Below are 24,700 nucleotides of genomic sequence, written 5' to 3'. Positions count from 1 at the left end.
CAGACGCACGCTGGCCTCTCAAACCGTGAACATGGACATTGTGATGCATGTTTTTTTTTCAGTCTGGCATGCAGGGAGGGACAGGACAGATCCTGATTTCTAAGTGATTCCTTCTAGAAACAAGGTTTGTTCATTGTGAAATGGAGAGGATATGATCTCATCCAATTAAAATCCAACCTATGTCGCTTGCTGCTCATGACTTAATCCAGGCTTCCCCTTTGTGCCAAGTGTCCCTGCCCACCCCACACGTGTAGAGAAATGAGTGTTCTTCAAGGGCTTTGGATAGAATAGATCCGTATACACAACCCAGTCAACAGAGGACAATGTGGGCATTGTGTGTGTCAACAAAGCACGGATACCTTTGTACATTTCTACATATACAAAGAGACGTGGTTCTCATTACATGTACAAAAATGTCTTAAAATTTCTGTCTAGGATTTTAGGACATTTCTGGGATGTCAGGACATTTCTAGGATTTTAGAATGTTTCTTGGATTTTAGGATTTCTTCGGCATTTTCAGCAGCATTTGTGCAACCAAATCTGGGTGTTTTTTTGCAAGACATTGGCAATATATTCCTGCAACAAATGTGCAACCGTACCATCGTCTTTAGTGACATACCACAGCTCTGTCAGCAGCATTTGTGCCATCTAACCTGGATTTTTTAAGCGACACATTATGGTGTTTCAAGCTACATATTCAGCTGTGTTTCCAGCAGGATTTGTGCCATTAAATGTGGGCGTCTTTTTGAAAGACATTGACGTGGCGTCTGTGCTACCAAATCTGGGTGGTTTTCTTTGCGAGACATTGGTGGTATTTCCAGCAGCACTTGTACCACTAACCTAGGCTTTTCAGCAACAAATTAAGGGAATTTCTGCAAGGATTTTGCAACTTACCCTAGGTGACGTACTGCATCATTTCCAATGGCGAGTCTGCCACCAGTGTTTTTTAGCAACACAACATATTTTCAGAAGTGTCTGGGCCACCAAACCTGGATATTGTTTAGTGTCACATAGCAGCACTTTTAGCAGCATCTGTGCCACCAATGCAGTTTTTTTTCTTGACACGCTGCAGAATTTCCGGTGCTGTTTTTACCATTTAACCTGGTTGGCGACAGATCACATTGTCTCTAGTGGTGATTGTGTCACCAACCTGAGTGGTTTTTTTTTTTTTTTTTGCGACACATTTGTTGGATTTTTTATGGATTAAACACAAGCGTGTGATGTTTTAGTAAGTGAGCTTTTGTGATGCTTTCCAGGTTTTTTGCAAAGTTAAGCTAGCCAACTGCTCGTTGCAGCTTTATTTTTTAATGGGGAAAAATGAGAGTGGTGTCAATTTTCTCAGCTAGCTTTTCCCAAGAAAGTAAATAAGTGTAATTCTCAAATTTTAAACCATCCTGTGAAAAGACAGCAGCAGCGTTCTGCACAACAAGCCTGGATGTCTTGTTCTTGCACCTTATAGAAACCCTTTTGTTTAAAGTGTACCCTCTTCCTCTCCCCTCCTCTGTCTGCTGTTACTCCTGAGTGCATGCAGGAGAATAGGGCAATGTTCTCTGAGACTCTGGTAGGAGTGAGGGATGCAAGCTGCCGGACGTCAGACTTGTATACAGACTTAATGGAGGAGGGGGGAAATTCAGCAGTGACCGAGGCCCAAAGTGCAGAAAAGAAACCCTCTTGTGTTCACGACCCAGACGACTAAAGACCAGGCCCGGATGTTGCTATCTGTCCCATCATTGTCTTCTCAAATGTTGGCATTTCAGTTTAGCCAAAACATTCCTAAGACACAGTGTGGAAAACACCCTCTTTTTCCTGCGTTGATTTGACGACACTCCATTTGTTTTCTAATCTTGCTGCGTAGCTGAGTGCAAATTAACTGGTTGCGCCACAAGGCCTCCAATCACATCTCAAAGGATTGATGGTGGGTGTTACTCAAGCATTAAGGAAGTAGGATTTACACGTCTAAAAAAATATAATTATGAGATGGTGCAACGAGAAAACCACAGCAACTGCTCTAAACAGTTATTTCTCAGATCCTGGTCATAATGTATTAAACTTCTTTTGGAAAGCACTTTTTATTTCCAGTTTTCCCCTCGGCCTCTCTGCAGTGAGAGTCAGTAGCATGACAGCTTTGATCTATGACACCAAACCTGGCTGTTTTTAAGCAGCACATTGTAGCATTTTTATTTGTGATTGTGTCACCAAACGTGCATGTTTTTAGTGATATATTGCAGTCTTTCTAGTGGTGTATGTGCACCCAAACATTGATGCTTTTGGTGACACATCGCATGATTTCCATTTGGGTTTGTGCCACCAAACCCGGTTATTTTGAGTGACACGTTGCAGCGTTTCCAGAAATGTCTTTTTTTGTGTGTCACCAAACCTGGGTGGTTTTAGCAGCACAACAGTAGTTGAGTGCAGATTAGCTGGATGCACCACAGGGCCTCCAATCACATCTAAAAGGATTGATGTTGGGTGTTACATAAGCATCAAGATGTGAGATTTACTCACTTAAGAAAATATAATTATGAGATGGTGGAACGAGAAAACCACGGCAACTGTTGGGAACAGCGCTGCTCCAAACAGTTATCTCTCAGATCCTGTGCAAGATTTGTGCTCAACTTCTCCTGGAAAGCACCTTCTTTCCCCACTTTTCCCCTCGGCCTCTCTGCAGTGAGTGGCAGTGACGGGGACAGCTTTGATGTGTGACATTGGCGATAGAGGCGCGCTCCACGCTGCTGATAGCCTGACCAGAATAGAATGTGAAAGAGCAAGAACATGCATGAACATTTATGTCGCCCACTTTTCATGTTTGGGAACGGGTGTTTAGTCCACTTCCAGCAGGGGTGTAATCAGTTGATGTGAAAGCATATAGTATGCAACCATGTGACACACAGAAGCCACTTTATCTGCTCCGCTGGCTGAGCTATCACTCAGCACTGGGAGGAGTGTTCACCGCCGTTCACACCACAGCATTCCTGCCATAGCATCCTCTTCTCTACTGTCAGTAAACCCAAACAGCCAGCTTGACTCAGAGCACATGGGCAACCTGTAATCAAGCTCGGCCCTGAAACTGGCATGTAAAAGTAAATCCTGTGTTTATATCCGAGCGAGGCCTCCCTCATGGAGCACAGGAAGCACATAAGATGATGTTAAGCTTCAATCCAATCTCGGGATTAAAGATCTTGACTATCACCCTCCACCTCTCTTCTTTTTCTCTGTCTTTGTCTCTTTCTCTTGATCTGTGGCAGCCTGCCCATCTCCGGGCCCCTGTGCTCTGGTGGGTTCAGTGGACTGGTATGCAGCAGGAATCTTTGGATCAAGGTGATTTCACGCTCCTCCACGTTTTCCCAGGGCTTCGGGCGCTCTCTATTACCTCTGTGCAGCCCGGAGTGTGTGATAGCGGCTGACATGTGTTATCATAGGACACATGCACAAACAGCAGCAACAGGGTAAGGCTGCTTTATCTGTCTGACACCTCTGTTTCCCTCAAGTGTCAGGCTTTGACTGGCTGGTATGGTCCTCATTCAGAGAGAGAGACAGACCCCCGTTTGGACTGAAACAGAGGGATTTATGCACTGCGCATAGACAAAGGGATAACCCTCCGACATGAAATCTCAATTTTAAGATGAATCCTTTCAAACGTACACCCAATCCTTTGAAGTAGAACTAATCTTGCTAACCTTGACATTCCCTCGGAGACAGTTCCCACTCTCACTTCACAGTCCGCTCTCATAATAGCTCCACAGTGCTCCACTTTTTTTTCTCTCAATGAAACTCCATATCTCATTCAGCTCTTTGGTGGCGTCTATGAAAGAGAGGGGGGGTTTGTGAAGTCGATCCAGCGGAGAAGTGGTTCAGTTCAGCGCCTGTCATTCAGATGACAGTGAATATGCTTACCATGATCGGAAGCAGCAAATTCAGACGTGTTAAAATATTATTTGTGCCTGTTTTGATGTCTTAGATAAGGAGTTTAGCACTTGCAGCTGCACTGAGAAAACACACGGAAGTGAAATGGCCTTGAGATCAAACGTGATAGGGTGTTAACAACCTCATGGCTTCCTCTTCTTTTATAATCCAACCTTTCTCAGATTAGATCCTGATTTAGGACAAAACAACAACTTTTAGACATCCTGGAGACTCCGCAAGCACTCTCTGCAGATTTACACGTCCATCCTCATACTTTCATCCTTTGGCATGGTGGTATGCCAGAGGACTTCCTTTATGGAAAACTTTTCCCTGGAAATGGATCAACATGCCGTCCACACCCTTCACTGTGAGGATGTGTGCAACATCACACTGTGTCCCACGAATCCTAGCTCATGTGGCAGGGCTGTGACCTGATTAAAAGCACCAGTGGGTTCAGAGAGGCTGCGTTAAAGCTAGGGATATGACACATATTATCAGATAGTGAACCTGTGATCACACTTACAATAAGAAAATATACCAAGATACATATCAACATACATACCAACACATAACATGACTGACTACAGCCATGCTAGTGTCTCTGTGAGGCTGAATTTAGGCACAGATGTACTTTAAAGGGCTAATTTAACCCCAAATCAAAGATACATATTTTTTTCTCTTACCTGTAGTGCTATTTATTAATCTTGTTTTTTTCGGTTTGAGTTGCATAGTGTTGGAGATATCAGCCATAGAGATGTTTGCTTTCTCTTGTTAAAAAACAAAAAGAAGGGGGTGCCTGGTGGATCAGTGGATAGAGCAGGTGCAGCAGCGGCCACAGTTTCAATTCCAGGTTTGATTCCCTTTGCTGCATGTCGTCCCCTCTCTTTCTCCCCTTTTCACGCTTAACAATTGTCCTATCAATAAAAGGCAAAAATGCCCCCCCCCCCCAAAAAAAAATTAAAAAGAAGAAGAAAATAATTTAAAGAAAATAAAACTAAAAATACTCAGAAATTCAACATCATAGTGTTTCCCCAGAGATCATGACCCGCTTACTTAAAATAATCCACAGAGCTTGTTGCGAGCAGATTTATTCAGGACCTACTATCAATCGTATTGAAACAGTTTCTGATTCCATGTAATTCCTCATATCCACTTAGTTGTATGCAATATCCCTTTTTCTTTGTTTGCAGAGTTTTCAAAGACGTCGGACGTACGTCATTCCACTACAAAGCGTCATCTGACTGGAATAATCTTCCTTTTTTTCATGAGATCTGTTATCTCTTTCCGTTGCTTCAGGACTTCTTTGTATTCTCATCTCAGCTTTCTCATTATAGCTTGCTCATGTTTTTGAGTTGTACTGAAAACTGTTATGAAACTATCCAGGGTCACAGTATCCAATTCCAATTTTTAATGTACAACAGCTGAGGGGGTGTGAGTGGGAGATGGCAAGACCGCCTGGCTGTAGACACGCTGACCTCCGTAAGTGCACACGCAATAAGATTGCCACTGACGCATGCGTGCAAGAGATCTCAGCACTTCACAGGAAATCAAGTCATCTCACCAGCGAAAGCTGGTCTTCTTTGGGTGTTATTTCCTGTGAAGTGACAAAAAGATAATTCTACAAAGTTTTTAAAGGTTCAAAAGTTATTAGAGGCTTTTTTTAATATTCTAAATTGCAAACTTTTAATTCATATATATACATTTATTGAGAAGTTTTTTTATATATTGGATCGCAAAAGTTTGAATTAGTTTGGATTTTAAAAGTTAGTCAATATAATGTTATTTAAATCTTCACCAGTTGTTTGAAACTCTTCCATCAAATTAAATTATAGACTTTTTTTTCTTATAAACAGTGTAAATAGGTTATGCCGAACAGACAGAAATAATAAAACATACTTTAAACAAATAAAATGGTTTAGAAATGACTAAGTTTCAAACAAGTTAATGTACAAGTTCATTTACACATTTATTCTTTTTCGTTTATGATGCTAACTTAACTCAGTTGTAGGTGAGTTAGCAGTAGCTGCACACTTCCTTCTGCACAATATGATATGATATTGATGAAAATGGTGGCCTGTGAGCTAAAAACACTGAACTAATTGATTGAGAGCGACTAATGCAACTAAAGTCTTCTGACTTCTTTTAGTGTGGTGCTTTTTGAGGCATAGTATTATTTAGAGGTGTCATCATTTTTAGCACTGCAATAGTGCTTGCATATATCCTCGTTGGAGATATAAAAGCATAATGGCGGAAAGTGCAAAGTGATGATTTGTACCTGCCATAAATTGCATGTAATAATGTTAACAATGTGTGATTTATAAACTAGCGCTGTTGCATTTTTCCAGTTATAAATAAAGCAGTGTTCTTGTTTATATTCCTATGCTGCCTTCAGCCAATTCAACATTTAAAAGTTTATTGCACGGCATATATGGTCATTTAACCTACACCCATTTTATAAACACTTTTACTTCTTTTGTGCCTAACATCTAATAACTGTTAGGTCTTTGAAAAAGTTTGAAGAAGTTTGGTAAACAGGAGAGGTAAGGTTTATGTGCAGCTAGAGGTGTGTGGAGGACCCATAACATCTATTTTATTCACAAATTGTAGGACTTTGGGGTTTAGGCTATACTCTGTCACTATTTTATGTATGATCGCTGCAACTATTGTGTAGTCTCTAGCATTTGTCAGCAGCAATTCATAGCCAGTGTCATATTTATTCTTTTGTAATCATTACATATTACAAACTTATATATATAAATATAGAAAATAAAATATAGATATAATGTCTTATAAATATTCTATTTATATATTATATAAAATAGATTAATAATAGATAGGAAAAAAATGACCTACTCTCCATTTAACTACATTCATTTTATACCTGTAGTGGTGTACTCTAACAGAATAACCTACCACATCTATCAGAATGACCTACTCTCCATTTTACTACATTTTTACAGGTTGTGGTCTATTTTAATAGATATTTTTACCGAACAGAATAACCTCCTCCACCTATCAAAATGACCCACTCTCCAGTTTAGTACATTTTTTACAAGTTGTGGTGTATTTTAATAGATATTTGTACCGAACAGAATAACCTCCTCCACCTATCAAAATGACCCACTCTCCAGTTTAGTACATTTTTACAAGTTGTGGTGTATTTTAATAGATATTTGTGCCAAACAGAATAACCTCATCCACCTATCAGAATGACCTACTCTCCTTTTAAATACATTTTTACAGGTTTTGGTCTATTTTAATAGATATTTGTACCTGTAGAATAGCCTCCTCCACCTATCAGAATGACCTACCTCCCATTTAACTACATTTATACAGGTAGTACTTCATTCTGATAGATATTTGTACCTGACAGAATGACTTAAATCAGAATGACCCACTTTAATACATGTTTCTGATTATGCTCCTTTTTTAAGAGGGTTTGTTTCACATCTGCTTTTATTTTGTAGGCTGCATCCGGATGTTGTCCTCCTCGTCGTGTCCGGTTTGACTCGGATCAGCAGCGCAGAAGCGGAGGCAGCAAACTGAGAGAGGCAGCAGGACTGGAGCCGCAGTCTCAGCTCCATGCTTCATCCTGGGCGCTTCTCCTCCTCCTCCTGCCCGCTCAAGACTACATTGTGACAATATTTATTTTTTATTTCTAATATTAAGCCACAAAAAGTGGAGGGGGGGAGAAGGGGGGCCCGAGTCATGGAGCTTTATTGCCTGGAGTCGGACACAGCCGTGAGAGCGCAGCCTGACCCAAACATCCTCTGTGATGCCAGAGTGTTGCAAAGTTTATTAACTATCGAGGACAGGTTTTTACCTCAATGCTCTTATTTCCAGCGGGTCCAGAAGGATATTCAGCCTTACATGAGACGAATGGTTGCAGGTTGGATGCACGAGGTTTGTAGGCATTGATAAGCTAACTTGGCTAATTTTATTTTTATTTTGCATGTTGTTCTTTAAAGCTAATTGTAGCTCGTAAGCTTGGTGTTTTGGCTCACAGAGAGTTGTCATGGATGTTAACCTATTTGACAATTGAATGAGAATGACTCACCAAAAGGCGTGGGAGAGTCGGAAATTCCACCACGAAGAAAATTCAGCTTCAAAGAAACAGCCTAGCTAAGTATTTACGTTGGTTTAAAGCTACAAAGTTGGTGCTTTTTGCTAAATAGCCAACTCAGGTGACAGAGGGGAAGTTAGTCTTAATTTACACAATCGAAAAACCTATAGTTCCGCTTTTAAATAATTATTATTAATTTTTAAAAATGGCTCGAGCTCGTGGCTCACAGTCTGGCAACGTGCATGCAAAACCACTTTCATTTTTGAAGATAAAACACGTCATGTTTGCAAAAATACTCAGGTTTTTAACTGTCGGGAACTATTTTAGCACAGCTTTTGAACATTGTGCACATGTTTCAAAGCTCCGAGATGATATATTTTATATTTTAAATATTTTTTAAACACGACAAGCCTCAACAAGGAAGAGGAGGTTCATGGCGACTTTTTGCTGAACGACTTCCTATGGAACTAATTTGTCTCTGCCTTACTCTGACCTTGCAGACTTCAAAAATAGTGTTTTAAATTAAAACATCTCAAACTTTTAAAACCACATTTTTCAGCAAAACACAACCTCATCTTCAACCGCTCCTTTGCTGTTAAAACATTTAAATAGTCTGGTTTTCTTTTATATTTTTCATATTTATTTTATAGTATCGCGATATTTTGCGTGGTAGTAGGCTACTGTATCGATTTTTTGCTGTATAAATTGTATATTTGTATAAATATTGCAAATACAATTCACATTTTTAAGTTGCCTTTTCAGTCCTCTAGATACATTTTGCTGCAATAAAACTAAAGTGAAATGAACAGACTGAGAACTTTTTATTTTTAGATAAAAACAGATGTTGACTAAGTTTTCTTCTCAATTTTCATTTGAAAAGTCATAAATTGCAAAAGATATGGGGATATTTGTCATTACAGAACATTTAAAATTGCAATAACATAGGATTATGACCTAAGTATCGTGATAATATTGTATCTTTGGGACTTTCCCACCCCTACATTTAACCTAATTTTTCTGTTCCATGTTTGTTTCACTTTAGGTGTGTGAAGAGGAGAAGAGTAATGAAGACGTCTTTCCTTTAGCCATTAATTATTTGGACAGATTTTTAGCAGTGATGTCCACAAGAAAGAGTTATTTGCAGCTTCTGGGAGCTGTGTGCATATTCCTGGCCTCCAAGTTAAAGGACTTCAGGCCGCTATCAGCAGAAAAACTTTGCATGTACACAGACAACTCCATCACACCACGGGAACTGCTGGTAAGAACTTTCAGAAAGCCCCCATTCATTCACCAGAGCATAAAAATGCCCGTGTCATATTTTTGGGGATGATTTTAAAATGCTAATGGCTATATTGGTTTCACAGGAAGTATCCCATTTTCCTTATAAGCGGCGCTGTGCACAATACAGTCACATCCTTTCTTTGGATCCATGTGGACTGAAGAGGCGTGTGATGCCATCTAGTGCCAGTTATGCAGAATAGGATATCTTGCAGTGCATGGAATAGCTCTGCAAGTAGATATAGGGAGGTTTATACTAAAAAGCAGCCAAAATACTCACATTCACATTAGTATTCATTTTATTTCATTTTCATCTTAACTAAAACAGGGGCCAGAACATGCAGCAGATACAGCACAATAATAATTTCCATCTGTTGTCCTTGTGTGTATGTAATGCACCTATAATAAAAGTATGATTCCACATCACATTATTCACACAGAACAATATAAAAACAGATGTCCCACGGTCATGGAAAACCTGGAAAAGTCAATGAATTTTGCAATGGCACTTTCCAGGCCTTCAAAAGTCATTGAATTAGTAAAAAAAAAGAAAATATTTGGAAAAATGTATGAACTTTTATTGTGTGTAATGAAATTGTTACAGTAATATTCTGTGGATAGCCTTCCACATAATGTAACATAATGGCAACCTTATGTAGTTGTCAATGTAATGTAGCGCTAATATGCATTGATGGGACAACGTTTGTGTGCCGTCATTACGTTTTTCCCTACCTCTATGCCAACTAGCTGAATATACGTCTGCATAGAGTTTGAATCTGATTTGTTTGAAACACCCGGTAAGATGAGGCGTAAAAATTTATTATGTGTCTGTGAAAAGTCATGATAAAGTTTAGGACTTTTTTCCATGAAATTGAGCAGGAACCTTACATATAAAATCTGAAAATAATTCCATTTCCACATAACAGTATACACCTGTAAGACAGACCGGTGCTAAACATTCAGTAAGGGATGATGTACTGTTTGTCATTTAACTATTTTAGAGTTAAATAACAGGAGTATATCTACTTATGGGTTTTCAGGAATACTTTTCAGTCTTTAATGCAAAGATTAAGCTTATTACACAAATTTTAAGACCAGTGTGCCGTCCACAAACTTTTCGGAGGCGTCATATTAGAGCTGCAAATAACAATTATTTTCATTTTCAGTTGTTTTCCCAACCAACCATTTGTTCTCTAAAATCTAAAAACCTTAAAAATGGCCTTTACCATTATCAAAAGCCCAAGCTGACATTTTCTAATTGCTTTTTTTGATCGACCAACAGTCAAAAAACCAAGAATATTAAGTTAAACAAAACAACCTGAACTCAAAATCCACAAACAAGCTTGTTCAGGAGCTTTCTACCGTATCACACAGTCCGGCTCAGCAGATTGAATTTGCTCAGTTGCAGGGAACCTTTTTAGTCTGTGTTCTGACTTTCAGTGTGATACTCTGTTCATCATCAAAGAACTAAAACTAAGCAAAGCAGAGCCAAGAGGATACGCTTATTTAGAGAAAACTTGATTATTTCGAAACCTTTTCAAACCAAAATTCTCTGGTTCAAGCTCTCCAATAAGCACATTTACAGCACTTGTTTTTCTTTAGTGACAGTAAATAGTTCATCCTTAAGGTTCGGACTGTAGAGAAAATAAATTATAAATTAAATAACATACCTTTGCCTTTTTCACCATTTTTGACATTTTATAGATAAAACAGTCATCGAAAAGATGATCAGTTGCAGCAGTAAAGAAAAGCTGCAAATCCTGATTTCAAAATTGAATATCTTAATATCAAAATAACTGCTGATTAAAGGTCCAGTGTGTAGGATTTAGGGGCATCAGTTGCCAGAAATGATCTATGTAATATTCATATCTATGTTTTCATTAGTTTATAATCAACTGAAATTATCAATGGTTGTGTTTTCGTTACTGTAGATTGAGTTTATTCTACATACAGAGCTGGTCTTCATCCATGCAGTCTGCCATGTTGTTCTTCAGTAACCCAGAACAGCCAAATGAAACACAGATCATTCACGTTTTCGGCCACCGTAGGTCTCCTACGCACTGGAGAAGTTTCATGTCTGCATCCTCACTGCTAGCTGCAACTAAATCCTTCACATTGGACCTTTTAAATAATAAATTGAATATCAAAAATAGCTGTTTCTGTAGATCGACTTATCCACCAATCAGCTACTTGTTTCAGTTCTAGAGCATTTTCAGTTTGCTCCTTAGTTCAGCTAAATGGCTCCACATGCTCTCTATACGTCCTCCTTTGTTGCCTGCAGCTGTTGAGGGAAGTGACATGTGTCCCATTTGATCCTCCATATTGTTCTAAGACTCCAGATTCCTGGATATCCTGACAGGATGCACGGAGAACGCAGCGAGAGCCGCTTAAAGATGTCGCAGCTCTTCCTTGCAATGAACACTCAGCTGCAGCTTCAGCTGCAAGAGACACGTTTTAAGGGGGTGGAGGGGTGGTTGTGTCCAGGGCAGCTGTCCAGGAAGTCCTCCGCCCCGCTCATCTCACAGTCAAAAATCTCCACAGGGGTCTCAAATAGTTTGAAAGCAAGCGTGTGTGGCAGGTTATGTAAAGGAAAACCACGTAAATTTGAATGATGGGTGACATTTCAGATAAGTGTTGGTGATGGTGGGGGACTGTCCCTGCAGGCGTTGGGGTTTTGGTGTTTACTACGTTTGCTTTTTAGGTGACGCTTTTCTGTAGAGCAACTGAGGAGTTGAATTCATCAGCGTTAATTCAGGTAACACTTTATTTGGATAGTCCACCTACAGACAGTTTATAGAGTATTTGTAACCTTTCATTTCATGACCTCAAAGTTTTTTCTCATTTTTTATAACAGATTATAAATTTAAAAATTCATGACCATACTTACATATTCTCAGAGTTATTTTGATAAACTTTTTACTCGACATGTGCTGCACAGGTTGAGGCAGACTATCTAAATAAAGCTTTTTCATCTCAACAAGTTCAGCTGTGATTAGTTAAATTTTTTATGGACGTCATCATATAAACTTTGATTACTTAAAAAAACATTTCAATTAGTCTTAAAATCAGCCTCGTCTTTCTCTTACTGCTACATATATCAGTCAAATTAAAGGAAATAGAAGCATAAACTTTCCTCATTAATGTAAAGTTGCTGTGATCTTCTAGAGGGTTCCATGTGGGTAACAGTGATTCAATGAAATGACTCAGTAGTCGTCTGCATGTGGCCGATATCACGGTCTTCATACTATGAAGTGACAGTAGATGATGTCATGGGGGACCACGAGGAAAAAAGACAGGAAAACTTTCCAGATTTGCTCTTAAACTGCACTGCAGCAGCACTGATTCTGGATAGTAGGTTTGACTTTTTCATTTTTAAAATGTGTTCAACACCTGTAGTATATAGAACAACTTTCTTTTAAGACACGCGGCTTGAACCCCTTATCATGAAAAACATAATTTTGCAATGTCAATGTGTCAAGTGATGTTCCCGATGAAGGCCACAAGCCAAAACACATTGGTTTTGTAATAAATGTGTTCTTTATATGACTAGTGTTGCCGTAGCTGTTGCCTTTATACTTCCTACATTTCTCCATGCACATTGAGAGTAGGTGAAGTTCTGCCTCCGCTCTGCTTCTGAAATGTGTTTGCGGACACGTACAAATGCTTGAAAATGCAAATGCACTGGTTCACAATGCTTATCATATCTGACAATGTGTCTCCAAGTCTGTTGACTTTACATGTGAAAGTCTGAAGAAAATCTCATCTGTAAATTGACCTAGCAGCCATTTGATTGGCTGAGTGTTTTGTTGCGTGGGTAAAAATAAGTTATCCACAGAGAGTTCAGCTGATTCTGATAATGTCAATGATCGTTCATAGATTGTCTGCGTTTTTTAAAACTGACTTTTATACTTTAAGGAATACTTCACCCACAAAGTAATCATCCGTATATCAATATTCACCCTGTGTTACGTTCAATTCGTGAAGAAAACTTGTATTTTGTTGCATGCCTCCACGGTGAACAAAGACTCCAAAAACGTACACAATTCTCAATAAATTGCAGAACAAACAGCAGCAAACTATATCAAAAACTGTGTTTACGAACTTTCACAACTTATGCGGTATAATCCAGGTTCCATTTAGCTAGCTGTGTGCTCAGTATTTCAGAAGCACATGTATTTTTGCTAACAGGCCTTCGTATTTAAGACCTCTCCACAACAGTCTCATGCACGGACGAGTAGTGCAGCTGAGCAACTCAGTGGATCGCACAAACACAACTCTTGTCCATGCATGCTAGCCATATGTAGAAGGGTTTTAAATGGTAATGTTTTAGCTAAAAGCATGTTTTAGGGTATTAAGCATATGACTGCATGAACAAGACTTGGATAACACTGCACTTGTTGTACTGAATGTAAGTTTGTAAATGGATATTTTGACATAGTTTTGCTGTTGTTAAACGTGGACCCCATGACTTCAATTCATCAAGAATCTTGTCCATTTTGGGTTTTTTTGTTGACTGTGGAGGCATGCGAGAAAAACACTGTTTTCATCACAAATTCAACAAAACACGGGATGAGTAGTTGATTAAAACAAAAAGATCATTTTATGGGTAAAATATTCCTTTAAATATCCTCGGAAATGTGTGGTTTTGACTTGTTGGTCTGTTTGCAAATGTCAGCATATCAGTATACATTCATAAGTTTTCATGTATGCAGTTGCCCCCTTTTTATACATTTATTTATTGTTTTTTCTATAGATACTTAAGTTGCATCCTCCCTCTTGCTATTACTTACTCAAACTACTGGAAGCCAAACAGGAAAGCATTAAAATTGAATTACTGTATAGCTGAATTGTTAAGATGAGTCAGGAAATTAAATCATGAGATGCGTATAGCTTTTCTGCTGATGCAAAATCTGAGTGTATGAAGAGTCAGCTCTGTGCTGCGGCCGCTGCGTTGCAAACTCATTGTAGCTGTTTGAGGCTTGTGACAGGAAGGAAGGGGCTAGCTGTCTCATTGGCAGGGCAAAGCTTGTCACATGCCGGCGTTATGAACACAAAGGATGTGAGGAATGAGAAAGGCATGCAGATAATAAGATACAGCGAGGAGAGATAAAGTGAAGAAATGTTACTCTTCTTACAGAGCTATTTCCTCTGGGAATAGGGACGGGCTGTGATCTTTTTCACGGTCAATGGAGGCATGGCAGCATGCCATTTAACCCTCTGACTGAGTGGATTCTGCCAAGAGAGTGAATATGAAATGACTGACAATCTTCTCTGTGTTTTAGGACTGGGAGCTGGTCGTGCTGGGGAAGTTGAAGTGGAACATGGCCTCGGTCATCCCCAATGATTTTATAGAGCACATCATCCGCAGGCTGCCCCTTCCCAAAGACAAGCTGGCGATGGTCCGCAAACACACTCAGACATTCATTGCCCTCTGTGCCACAGGTAACACAGCTGCAGATCATCTCATGAGCCTTTTTTCTTGTCTCGTTCGCTCACTCGCACGCTCACTTTGCTGCCTTGTGATTCCCACATCCACCAGAATATTCCCACACACACAAACATTCTCCCATCGTGAGTCATCGGTGACCTCTTTCTTCTCTCGGCATACTCTTCTGGCCGCCTTATCCTCTTTCTAGTCTCAGCCTGTAGTAGGGGTTTTTCTACACAGCTGCTAAAAGCTGTTTGAAGTGGCCATTTCCACATTTCTCCTCTGAGTGTCTGGGAAAAATCCTGTCAGTGGTGCTGTGTTTAGATGAGCCATGCACACGGGTAAAAGTCATTTCTTACCACATGGCAACTTTGGGTCCGAGGCAAATTATTCATGATTTTGTGTCCCTTTTACATGTTATTTTCAATGCAAGCTGATAACGCGAGCTGACCTCAACTTTTTTTCGGTGCTCCAATGATGCAGTGAAGCATCAACCGATCATATGGTTTGGTTTTAGCCGTCAGGCTGTGTTAGTTAGCATTGTTAGCTAAGGCTATGCTAGTTTTATGCGTATTAAAGTGCATGCAAGGCTGCACTGGGGGAGCGAAATGCAGTGTTAAAATGGAGCTGAGACACTGATGAACTGCACAGATATTTTTTTTGACCAAATACAAACTTTAGGTGACGTTCAGTTGAGGTGCTTTGTGGAAAGTAGCAGACACACAAGCCTGTCACAGTGTAACTACTTAAAGTTTGGTTTACTTAAGGAGAGACAGTGCAAATCAATAAATATACAAGATATAAAAATGCCAGAATTAGCCAGGAGGCTATTTTTCATCTGTAGTCCCTTAGCCAAGGTGTTACACAAGGCTTCCTAAAATACAACAAAGCGAAACAGCAAAGAAATACAGTTTGAAAGACTTTATTAAATACATCAAGAACAAAAAATAAAAAACAAGACATGCAGTTTAAAGACTGGAAAAGATTATACACATAAGCATTATCACACACAACAACAACATTAAATAACAGCATTTAAAAAAACATGTACAGTACTGACAATCCTCTGTCCACAAAGCAAACATTAACCAGATTTTGTGGCTAGCCCATAGATGTATAATAGTAACTAGATAACGGTTCCCATGGCATCAATTTAGTTCAATAGATCCGCTCGCCTGGTGCCAAATTTTTTTCTAGAGTCTTGGTTTATTTCTGGGTTGTGCTGCATACTCTAACATGCGCTGTAGTGTTTCTCCTGCTGGCCCCACCAGCGAGTTCCCGTTCAGCTCTTGGACTTGATGCGGTGATGACACTTTTTTCAAATATAAAACCAGCATGAATTAAAACTTTGTTATACAAAATATTCATATTTGACATTGTTTGCAATTCAAGGTGTCCTGTCCTTGGCTCTTACAGTGGTGGTCTATGGGAAACATGCTTTTTGGGAGCTAAACCAAACAAGCTAGCTATGGTTTAGAGATTTGACATCATTTAGAACAAAAGTTTCATCGGCCAAACATATATTTAACATATATATCACACAAACGTTATGCATGCATAAGAAACCACAAAATCAGTTTTTAAGACAATCTGGAACACTTTAGACAAAAATTTGGGCTTTGTTTGAAGTGGCTTTAAAGGTTTCGTGTGTAGTATTTAGTGCCATCTAGTGGTGATGTTGCAGAACTGAATTTTTATAGTCGCTGCTCATCCATCAACTCCAAAGCTGTAGCAGGATCAAGGAAAAATGAAATTTAGTTTTTTAAACTTTGTTTAAAAAATGACTAATGAATCTACCTTCTTCTTCTAACTCCTACACACTGGACCGAAAAGGATGCCGATTGTATCACACTGTGTCTTGAGCTGTATGACTCAGGTGCAGCTTGCTGTGTTGTTTGTTGACAGGGATCTTCCAGATTTAAAATGTCAGAGCAGTGATCCTCTGTTCGCCTCCCATCCTGGCCTCATGTCCAAAATAAACTCTGGAGGCTCTGGAGAAGCACAAACTCAGATGTCCCCTTAGTCCTCTCTCCCTAGGTGAATTTTCAGGGCATTCTTTCGCCTATACCAGGAATCCCTCTAATATTTTCATATCCTGCACAGAAATACTACAGCAGGATCACGTAACATACAGCACCGCTCTGTCACAAGACTGCCTTTCATCTGCTACCTCCTTTCCGCTAATTCAATAAAAGAAATAAAACAAAGGTCACTTTAGTCACTGCGGCCAGATCTGGCCAATAAGCACTTGTTTACTAGTGCTGGTTTTTGGAACCATAGGCTCCGTCATGCCCTGGTTAGCACAGTTTTAGTGTCACACTTTTTTTGTATTTGGGTGTGTTTCAGTGGTCGACTCTGCTATTCATAAGCAGCTGGTTATATCCAAGCACAAAGCAGCCGCAGTGGAAAAAAAAGAGGCCTGCTGTGGTTGTGCAGTAATGTAAATGTTTGGAGTTTTATATGGAGTTGAGATGTTATTCTTATGATGGAGGAGCTCCTCCTATGGACAGCTGGCCTCTGGAGGAGAAGATGGGCGTAGTGAAGCAGGCTGCTCTCCAGGATTTAATCAAAGCTATCAGGCCACCACTGCTGGTTTGACCTGGGATGGGACTATGTGCTGGGTTGGACTTGTAAGCACTTATTATGTGTGCCAAGTCTCTGCCTTTTTAAATTTGGTCATGTCCGTGTGCTGATGTCGGATCAAGCCTGTGTATTGTTAGAGTGGAAAACCCTCCAGGGGCTGTATTCACAAAACATCCTAAAACTTAAGTAGCTCCTGAATGGCCGAGTTGGAGGAAACTCCTGAAAATGAGGGCCATGTTAGTCCTAACTTTGGAACTCCTCTCAGGAAATATACAAAGGAAATTAAATTTCAAAAGTATATTCTGATGGTGTACAAGTTCAGCTTACCAACAAATGGAAATAATCCAGTACGAGTCGGTTAATGGTTGAACAGAACTGGTTTATGTGGCATCATTGAAAATCAGAAGTGTTTGAAGTTGTTTCGATCAGGACATCTAAAGGCTGACCGGTCATCATAGAAAAGAGGCAAACTCAACGCTGTTTACATCCGGTGATAACCTCGTGTTCAGAGTGCTGCACTCGGTTGTATCCACAAAAAAATTGAGCTGTCATCACCCAAAGAAAATCATAGCTTGTTTCGCCCCCGTAAAACCTCTCAAAAATTGTCCTACCCGGGCGGTTGCTGTGTTGGAGACTTGCACCAATGGGCGAGACCCCGTAAAACTACCCTCCAGTTCCTGCAGTGGAACTGGGCCTATTGATGCACCTTGCACTGAAAATTTGAGGATATCTTAACCCTTAAGCGTGCTTAAAAACCGCAACAAAAAACGCAACTGGTGATGCAAGCGAAGAGCTCATGCGAGGGTTTTATTGGCGGCACATCTCGGTGTGACTGGGGCTTAAGAATCTAAAAAAGAGCTAGAGAGAGAAAACTGGCTCCTTTCTCGCCAATCAGACTGTGAAGTCGGCGTCAATGTCAGATTGTCAGCTTTGGAAAGTTACAGAAATACTTGGAAATTGTAGGGAGGAGGGGGCATCTGAAGCTGTTTGACTGATCGACAGTTCTGAAAGCAGCACACTAGCAGTTTAACACGGGAGACAACCCAAAGCGGTTTGCAACACTTACCATATTGACTTGGAATTTCTCCGCTGAATTGAATATGAATTTCTGATCCATCAAACTAAAAGTGTGCTTCTCGGACTCAACTTTGTCCAACAACAAATTAAGTTCACAGGTAATACACGTAAACAGAATAAGCTGATTTGTTTGCAGTCTCAGCGTCAGTCTATCTAGCCGTATGTATTTGTTCCTCACACTTGTTTGACAGAGCAGTCACCTTCCAAACAACAATCACTATAGAAATAGTGAGTGAGTTCATTCACCAAACATGATTTCAACCATAGAAATGCAGCCGTCGCAGGAGTTTCCTCAGTTCCTCTGAAATAGTTTCTCTCAGCAGCTTTGTGAGACGGTTTAAAGAGGAAACTCTTAGTCAGGAACTTTTAAGGAGGACTCCAAGTGGTCAGATACTTTCAGATTTCCCATGAAATGAAAATGAAAAAGAGAGAAGAAGGTTACGTTCACAGCCACATGATGAGCTGTTCCGAAGCAGCTCAGTACATGCGGAGGTGTAGTCTCCATGGCTGCCTCCTCTTCCGCCTCCTCCATCCTGGCCTGTTGTCACTTAAGCCTTTAGTCTGGGATACGCACCGGAGGGAGCCGTTTCTGGAGCTCATTGCGAGTAGGAGGATTCCTACTCTGCTTTTCTAATCAGAGCTCAAGTTTCTATGACGGAAACCACACAGGTTACACCGTGCAGCTACGTCTGCTGAAACTCACACTGTGGGAAAGATGGATTCAGCTGTGAAGTATTGACGATGATTCAAATGTTTCATCTCTCATACTTCCTCTGGTTTCGCAGCTCTTCATGTCACAGCTACAAATGTGATTTCCATATGCCACTGTGGCCTAAAACTGCTATGTGACTAATTGCACATTAATACTCTTCCCTTGCCAGATGACCGCCTTGCCATGAACCCTCCTTCCATGATTGCCACCGGCAGCATGGGAGCTGCCGTCTGTGGCCTGCAGCTGGACCACGCTGACCAGAGGCTGAGTCGAGACAACCTGACAGACCTGCTGGCCAAGATCACCAACACAGAGGTGGTGAGTACAACAGTGAAGGGCATTTATACCTGCCAGAAGTAACTACTCACTAGTTTTAGTGCTTCACAACAATGCATTGTTAGTAATAATCATTGCAACATCTCACGACAGCAGCATAAAAGGCCCTTTGGTAAACAACAGTGATGACTTCAGTAGTGGCAGATTGAAGCTATTTACTTTTCAGGGAGAGAGAAGGAGTGAGAGCTTTTGGCTCTTGGCAGTGGAGCCAGACTGCTGCTATAAAGAGCAGCGGCAGAGGGAATGTCTTCTTAAAACTCAGAGCCCACATTCTTGTGGTAGGACACATGCAATTTCTCTGCATGGCTCCCACTTTAGCTGTGTGCCCCTCCTGGTGGAGGAATATGTTCGTAATTGAAGTTGAGGAGCGTCTTTACCAGAGCAAAGAGCCAATTGAGAAACAGAAAATCATCCAAGCTGTCTGCTTATCTGCAGAACAACAACACTAAGAACATTTTTAGAAAGCTTTATAAATGTATGAAAACCCATCGACTTTAATGTGTTAACTGTATACAACTCATAACCTGTGCATGTCATCATAATGAGCTTTTCAACCGTGTACCAGCAATATTTTTTTTTTTTTAAATAAATGGAGTTTGCACTGTATGCAGGTGCTTTATCAAAAATACAGTGGGAGTGAATGGGCCTCCACTGACTTCAGTGTATTATGTAAGTCATAAAACATACATGACATCATAATACAATTTAATAGTATGTTAGTGTGCACTAATAATCGTTTTTAAATTTGAGTGGAGTTTTTGTTTTTTATAGGAGCTGCATTAAAAATAAAATGGAAGTCAATGGGCCTCCATTGACCGTATTTCATTATATTACTTCATTACAATTCATAAACTGTAAATTCTACACACTTCAGTCAGTGGGCAATACTGAGCATTTTCAGATATCAGAGGTGGTTGTACTGTATACACGTGGTGCTGTTTTATAAATACAGTGGGAGTAAATGGGCCCCCATTGTCTGCAATCTATTAGTCATAAGAAGTATATGCCATCGTCTTTCATACAGTTTATTAGTGTGCGCTAATTAACATTTTGACTCTTGAATGGAATTTGTGCTGTTTGCATGTATCTGTATATGTAGGCCTCTAACATGATACGTTCTTTCATTGTGATTAATCGCTGAAAATCAACTGTAATAGCAATTAATCACATTTTTAATAGTGTGTTTAAAAATCTAGTATTATGTATTTCAAAACAGCCCTAACGTCCATATTAACAGGGTGAAGCAGTTCTTACCTGACTGTCTTGATTGGGAATCAGTCATTGCATTTACATTTTTATGCACTTCCTGAGACAAAATAGCAACACACCAATAACACAGTTTTTTAAAAAAGCATTATGTTTTGGCCTTAATTGCATTGTAATTGGCCTGTTAATGCTGAAAACCTACTTCAATGTATTGTAAGTCATGATATTATACACGAACATAAGATTTTGCACAGGTGATCAGTGTGACATAATTGGCATTTTGAAATGTTTATGGTTTATGTACTATATACCCAGCTGAAATGTATAGAATCTCCCAAAAAATCCATTTCTATTGTATTTTAATATTAACAACTCATAATGTCGTTGTCAATAATCAGTATAAATAAGAAAAAGTAGACATAAGGAGTAGACATACTCCAGTAGACATAAAGGATTATGCTAGATTTGAAACATGAATTTCATATATATCATTTTGTTTGCAACTGTGCAACAATCACAATAGCTTACAAAAATACTACTTATCATATATTTATCCCAGTGTGTGATTTCAGTGTCACAGTGAGGCTTTATTACACCAGAGGACCATTTCAGAAGCCTAGAAATCCCAAAATGGCCACAGCCAATGAGCCACAGGAACAACACGGTTTGCCTCTTAGCTTGTGGTTGCGTTGCCACGGCGACGAGGGCCCCGCAAACCCAGCCGTCACAACAGGCGCTCCGACTGCAGCCCATCGGGTTCCAATTATCCGTACATTTCAAAGGAATGTTGGCCTCTTTGCGAGCCTCGGTTCAGTCTTTTAAAGTCCTGCAGCCGGCTCAGCGAGCCAGACCTCCCACATCTTCCACACAGACCTGCAGAGAGACGCAGACGTAGAGACAGAGGATCCCCTTTCACTGGAGAAGTTGTCCAAAAACATCCGGTCCCACTGTCCTATATTCTGTTTTACACCCAAACTCAGAGGTTCAGGGTGCAGTAGGTCAAAGCCATTTCCTCTAGACCTCCACATGGGACTGACCGTGCTGTAAACCCAAAGGAGGGTGGAGGAGGGGAGTCCAGATTATCTGTTCCCTGATAGACCACAGAGGTCCTTTAGGAGCCCGACACATTCCCCCTGCTATTCATACCTCAGACATGCACCGGTCTCGTGTCAGAGAGGAGTCCTGTGCCCACCGTGGGGCTCGCTGCAGTGTGTTGTTGGTATAGGAGCGTGCTGGTACCCATTGTTCTGGTCATGATGCAGACAGGACCACCTACCTCAGCGCACTTAATTCCCTGCTGGTATTTCGTCCATGTGACCAAAGCTGTTAAACAACTTGCACATCAAATGTGATAAAATACCGTGGTTTTGCACGCTAGTGTCTGCAGACAGGTTGACAGTTTAAACGCTCTGGCATCCGTCATCGGTAAATTCACTGAGCGTTCTTTATTTACAGTAACATCTTTCACTCAAAAACGTGTCTCATGTCTTAGAAAAACAGCTGAATGTGCTAATTTGGGGCTTTCACACAATATCTCAGATTTGTGTGTAGACCATAACTCTCTTTAGAGCTACACGTTTGGAGTTGGATAAAAATTACTTCATAGTAGCTGTAAAAAGACTGTGTCGTAGTTTACTAGTTATTATTTTTTTTGCTGTATTTTGTGTATAAATAGTGACATTTTTTAAAACCTTGAACTGTTCTATTATGTTTTCACTTAAGATTTGCACATTTTTGCAGGCACCTCTTTTATTTTTGTCTATGTTTTTTTGGTTCCCTGCAGTTTACGTTTATGCGTCTTGCGTCTTTGCAGTAGTGCCCTGAAAGCCTCGAGTTGAAAAACTTCAACCCGTGGAAAGTTGCCCGATGTCATTGAAACTGTCCTGTGGTGGCGGTGGTGTAAGTGGCGGCTTTAGCAATGTTACCTGGCAAGCTGCAAGACATATCAGCACAATTTGTAGCCTCAACTACATATTACCAATTATAATTAGGTCAAACTTTCAAACTGTCCCCAACTCATCATCCCATTGTCGTTGTCGTTGTCGTTGTCGTTGTCGTTGTCGTTGTCGTTGTCGTTGTCGTCGTCGTCGTGTCCGCAAAGCTCCTTGTCCAGCTGGTGGTTCTCCCTGTGATTTCTCCTCTTTGGGGTCTCTTGTAACCACAGGGATCTGACCCTCTTACCCTCAGTTAGACCCCGACAGGTGTCCTGCTTCTGTCCTTTTCTTTTGGTGCAGATGTTAAGGTTCAGATCTTTGAGTTTACTTAACAGCAAAAAAGCTGTCTGATCAGGGCTGGCTTCAACAAAAAAATACAATTCAGTGTGTGCAAGTGACAAAAAAGGGAAACTTGTAGCTTGAAAACAGGATGCGATGCATGAGGGGTAAGAGCAGTTTAAAAGACAAAAATTAATGCATAGAAAGTCCGCAAAAATAAACCAAAATGAGCGTGCGTTCTAGAGAGTTGTTTGGTTTGTTTGTAAATGTCACTCCTGCCTTTGAAGCATTTAAACAGTAGCAAATAGCAAAAGGTGTGACTGAAGTATTTGCATGTGTAACCGCATCTGACCCTGTCTTTCCAGGACTGTTTGAGGGCGTGCCAGGAGCAGATAGAGCGCGTGCTGGCCACCAGCCTGCAGCAGGGCACGCAGTACCGGCAGGAGCCCGGCGTCAGGGCAGGCAACAAGGCGAGGGAGCAGCAAGACCAGTCCAGCACCCCCACAGATGTACGTGATGTCAACTTATGAACTCCCATCACCACCCGACTCGCACACACCACTCATGCCGGTTTACCAATGAACTAACGGGAGCGAGGGGGCATGAGCTGCCAGTATGTACGCCACACGAGCAATGATGGTGTGACAATCTATGAACTTTTAGAAAATAAGAAATTTCTAGTTTTTCTCCTTTTTTGCCCCATTCATACCCGGTCGGGTGTTTTTGTACTGTTCTAAAAAAAAAAAAAAAACCGCATAAATAATAATATTAATTTTATTATTATTATTATTACTTCCACCTTTTGTACGGGCCACACGTTATCAAACAAGCTATCTTGAAAACTTGATAGTGCCTTAGGTTCCCCAGAATGGAAACCTAAATATATTTTCATACTTGAACAAAATAAAACCTGCATAATTATATGAAATATACATATTTCTTTTGATACCACCTAGTAAAAATAAATACAAATAATATCTATTTAGCTAGCATTTAGTTATGTTACTCTTTTATCGTCTTTAGTGAGCAGTTATCACTTCACAGTTTTATTGTGTTTTCCTCTCCTGTGCAGGAAAACTCGTATAGCAGTGATTGAAATGCTGATAATACAGCACATGGCATTTAAACCGAGCTGATATCCAGTCGGAGGAGCGCTACTGTAGCTAGCCGCTCTCTCTCACTATGTATCATACTGTGCACCTGTAGCACTGCTTACTATTTATGCTGAAAAGTGCTGGCCAGGAGTGGGCTGGGCCTGCTCACAGAGGAAGGACATGAGGGGCTTTGAGATCTGGAGCAGTGGCTACTGTTAACGGTGAGCGCAGAGGTTTTGATTTCACTGCTGAATCCGCAGACCGGTGCAGTATGTCAATAGAACGATATGTACGTGTATAATAATTCAACGAGGCTACATTATTATTGTTCAGTTCTTGGTTTTGCTCCTACATGGTAGAGCTTAGTAGATGGTTTCGGGCGATTTTAGCCTCTGATAGGTAGTAATGATGTCATGTTACTCGAGGTAAAGGAGATTTGGAAAGTTGTTTTTACCAAGTTTGAGAGGAAATGGATGCAGGTTGAAGTAGAGATGTTCTGATACCGATTCCAATACCTGAACTTGCGTATCGGCTGCTACAAAGTACCAATCTGATACCATTGCGTTAAGAAAAAAAAAGGTGTTTACCACTAACCCTGTGTGGATGTAAAATGATTGATATCCTTGTATGGGATACTCAGGTTAAACCCCATGAAAAAAATATTTTAAAAAAACAGAGAATAAATGCCATAGATCTTTATTTTATCCAGCTGATGACATTTTGCTGACGGCTAACATTCCTCCGTTTACCAGAAATCAGTTCTTCACCGCCACCGTGGCATCAAACTTTTTTATTTTTATTTTAAAT

General features: G+C 40.3%; 1 protein-coding gene across 1 annotated transcript; it reads left to right on the top strand.

Annotated features, from left to right (window-relative positions):
* Window positions 1-7,426: 7,426 nt before the first annotated feature.
* On the top strand, window positions 7,427-23,535 carry LOC121961335 (G1/S-specific cyclin-D2-like). Its single transcript, XM_042511282.1, has 5 exons — window positions 7,427-7,806; window positions 9,009-9,224; window positions 14,527-14,686; window positions 19,214-19,362; window positions 23,165-23,535. Exons 1-5 carry the CDS (start codon window positions 7,612-7,614, stop codon window positions 23,327-23,329), a joined length of 885 nt encoding a protein of 294 aa, XP_042367216.1. The 5' UTR covers window positions 7,427-7,611; the 3' UTR covers window positions 23,330-23,535.
* Window positions 23,536-24,700: the final 1,165 nt, after the last annotated feature.

The sequence above is a fragment of the Plectropomus leopardus genome, chromosome 22, assembly GCF_008729295.1.
Source record: "Plectropomus leopardus isolate mb chromosome 22, YSFRI_Pleo_2.0, whole genome shotgun sequence".
Lineage (NCBI taxonomy): Eukaryota > Metazoa > Chordata > Actinopteri > Perciformes > Serranidae > Plectropomus > Plectropomus leopardus.
This window is presented reverse-complemented; position numbering and strand designations above follow the sequence as displayed.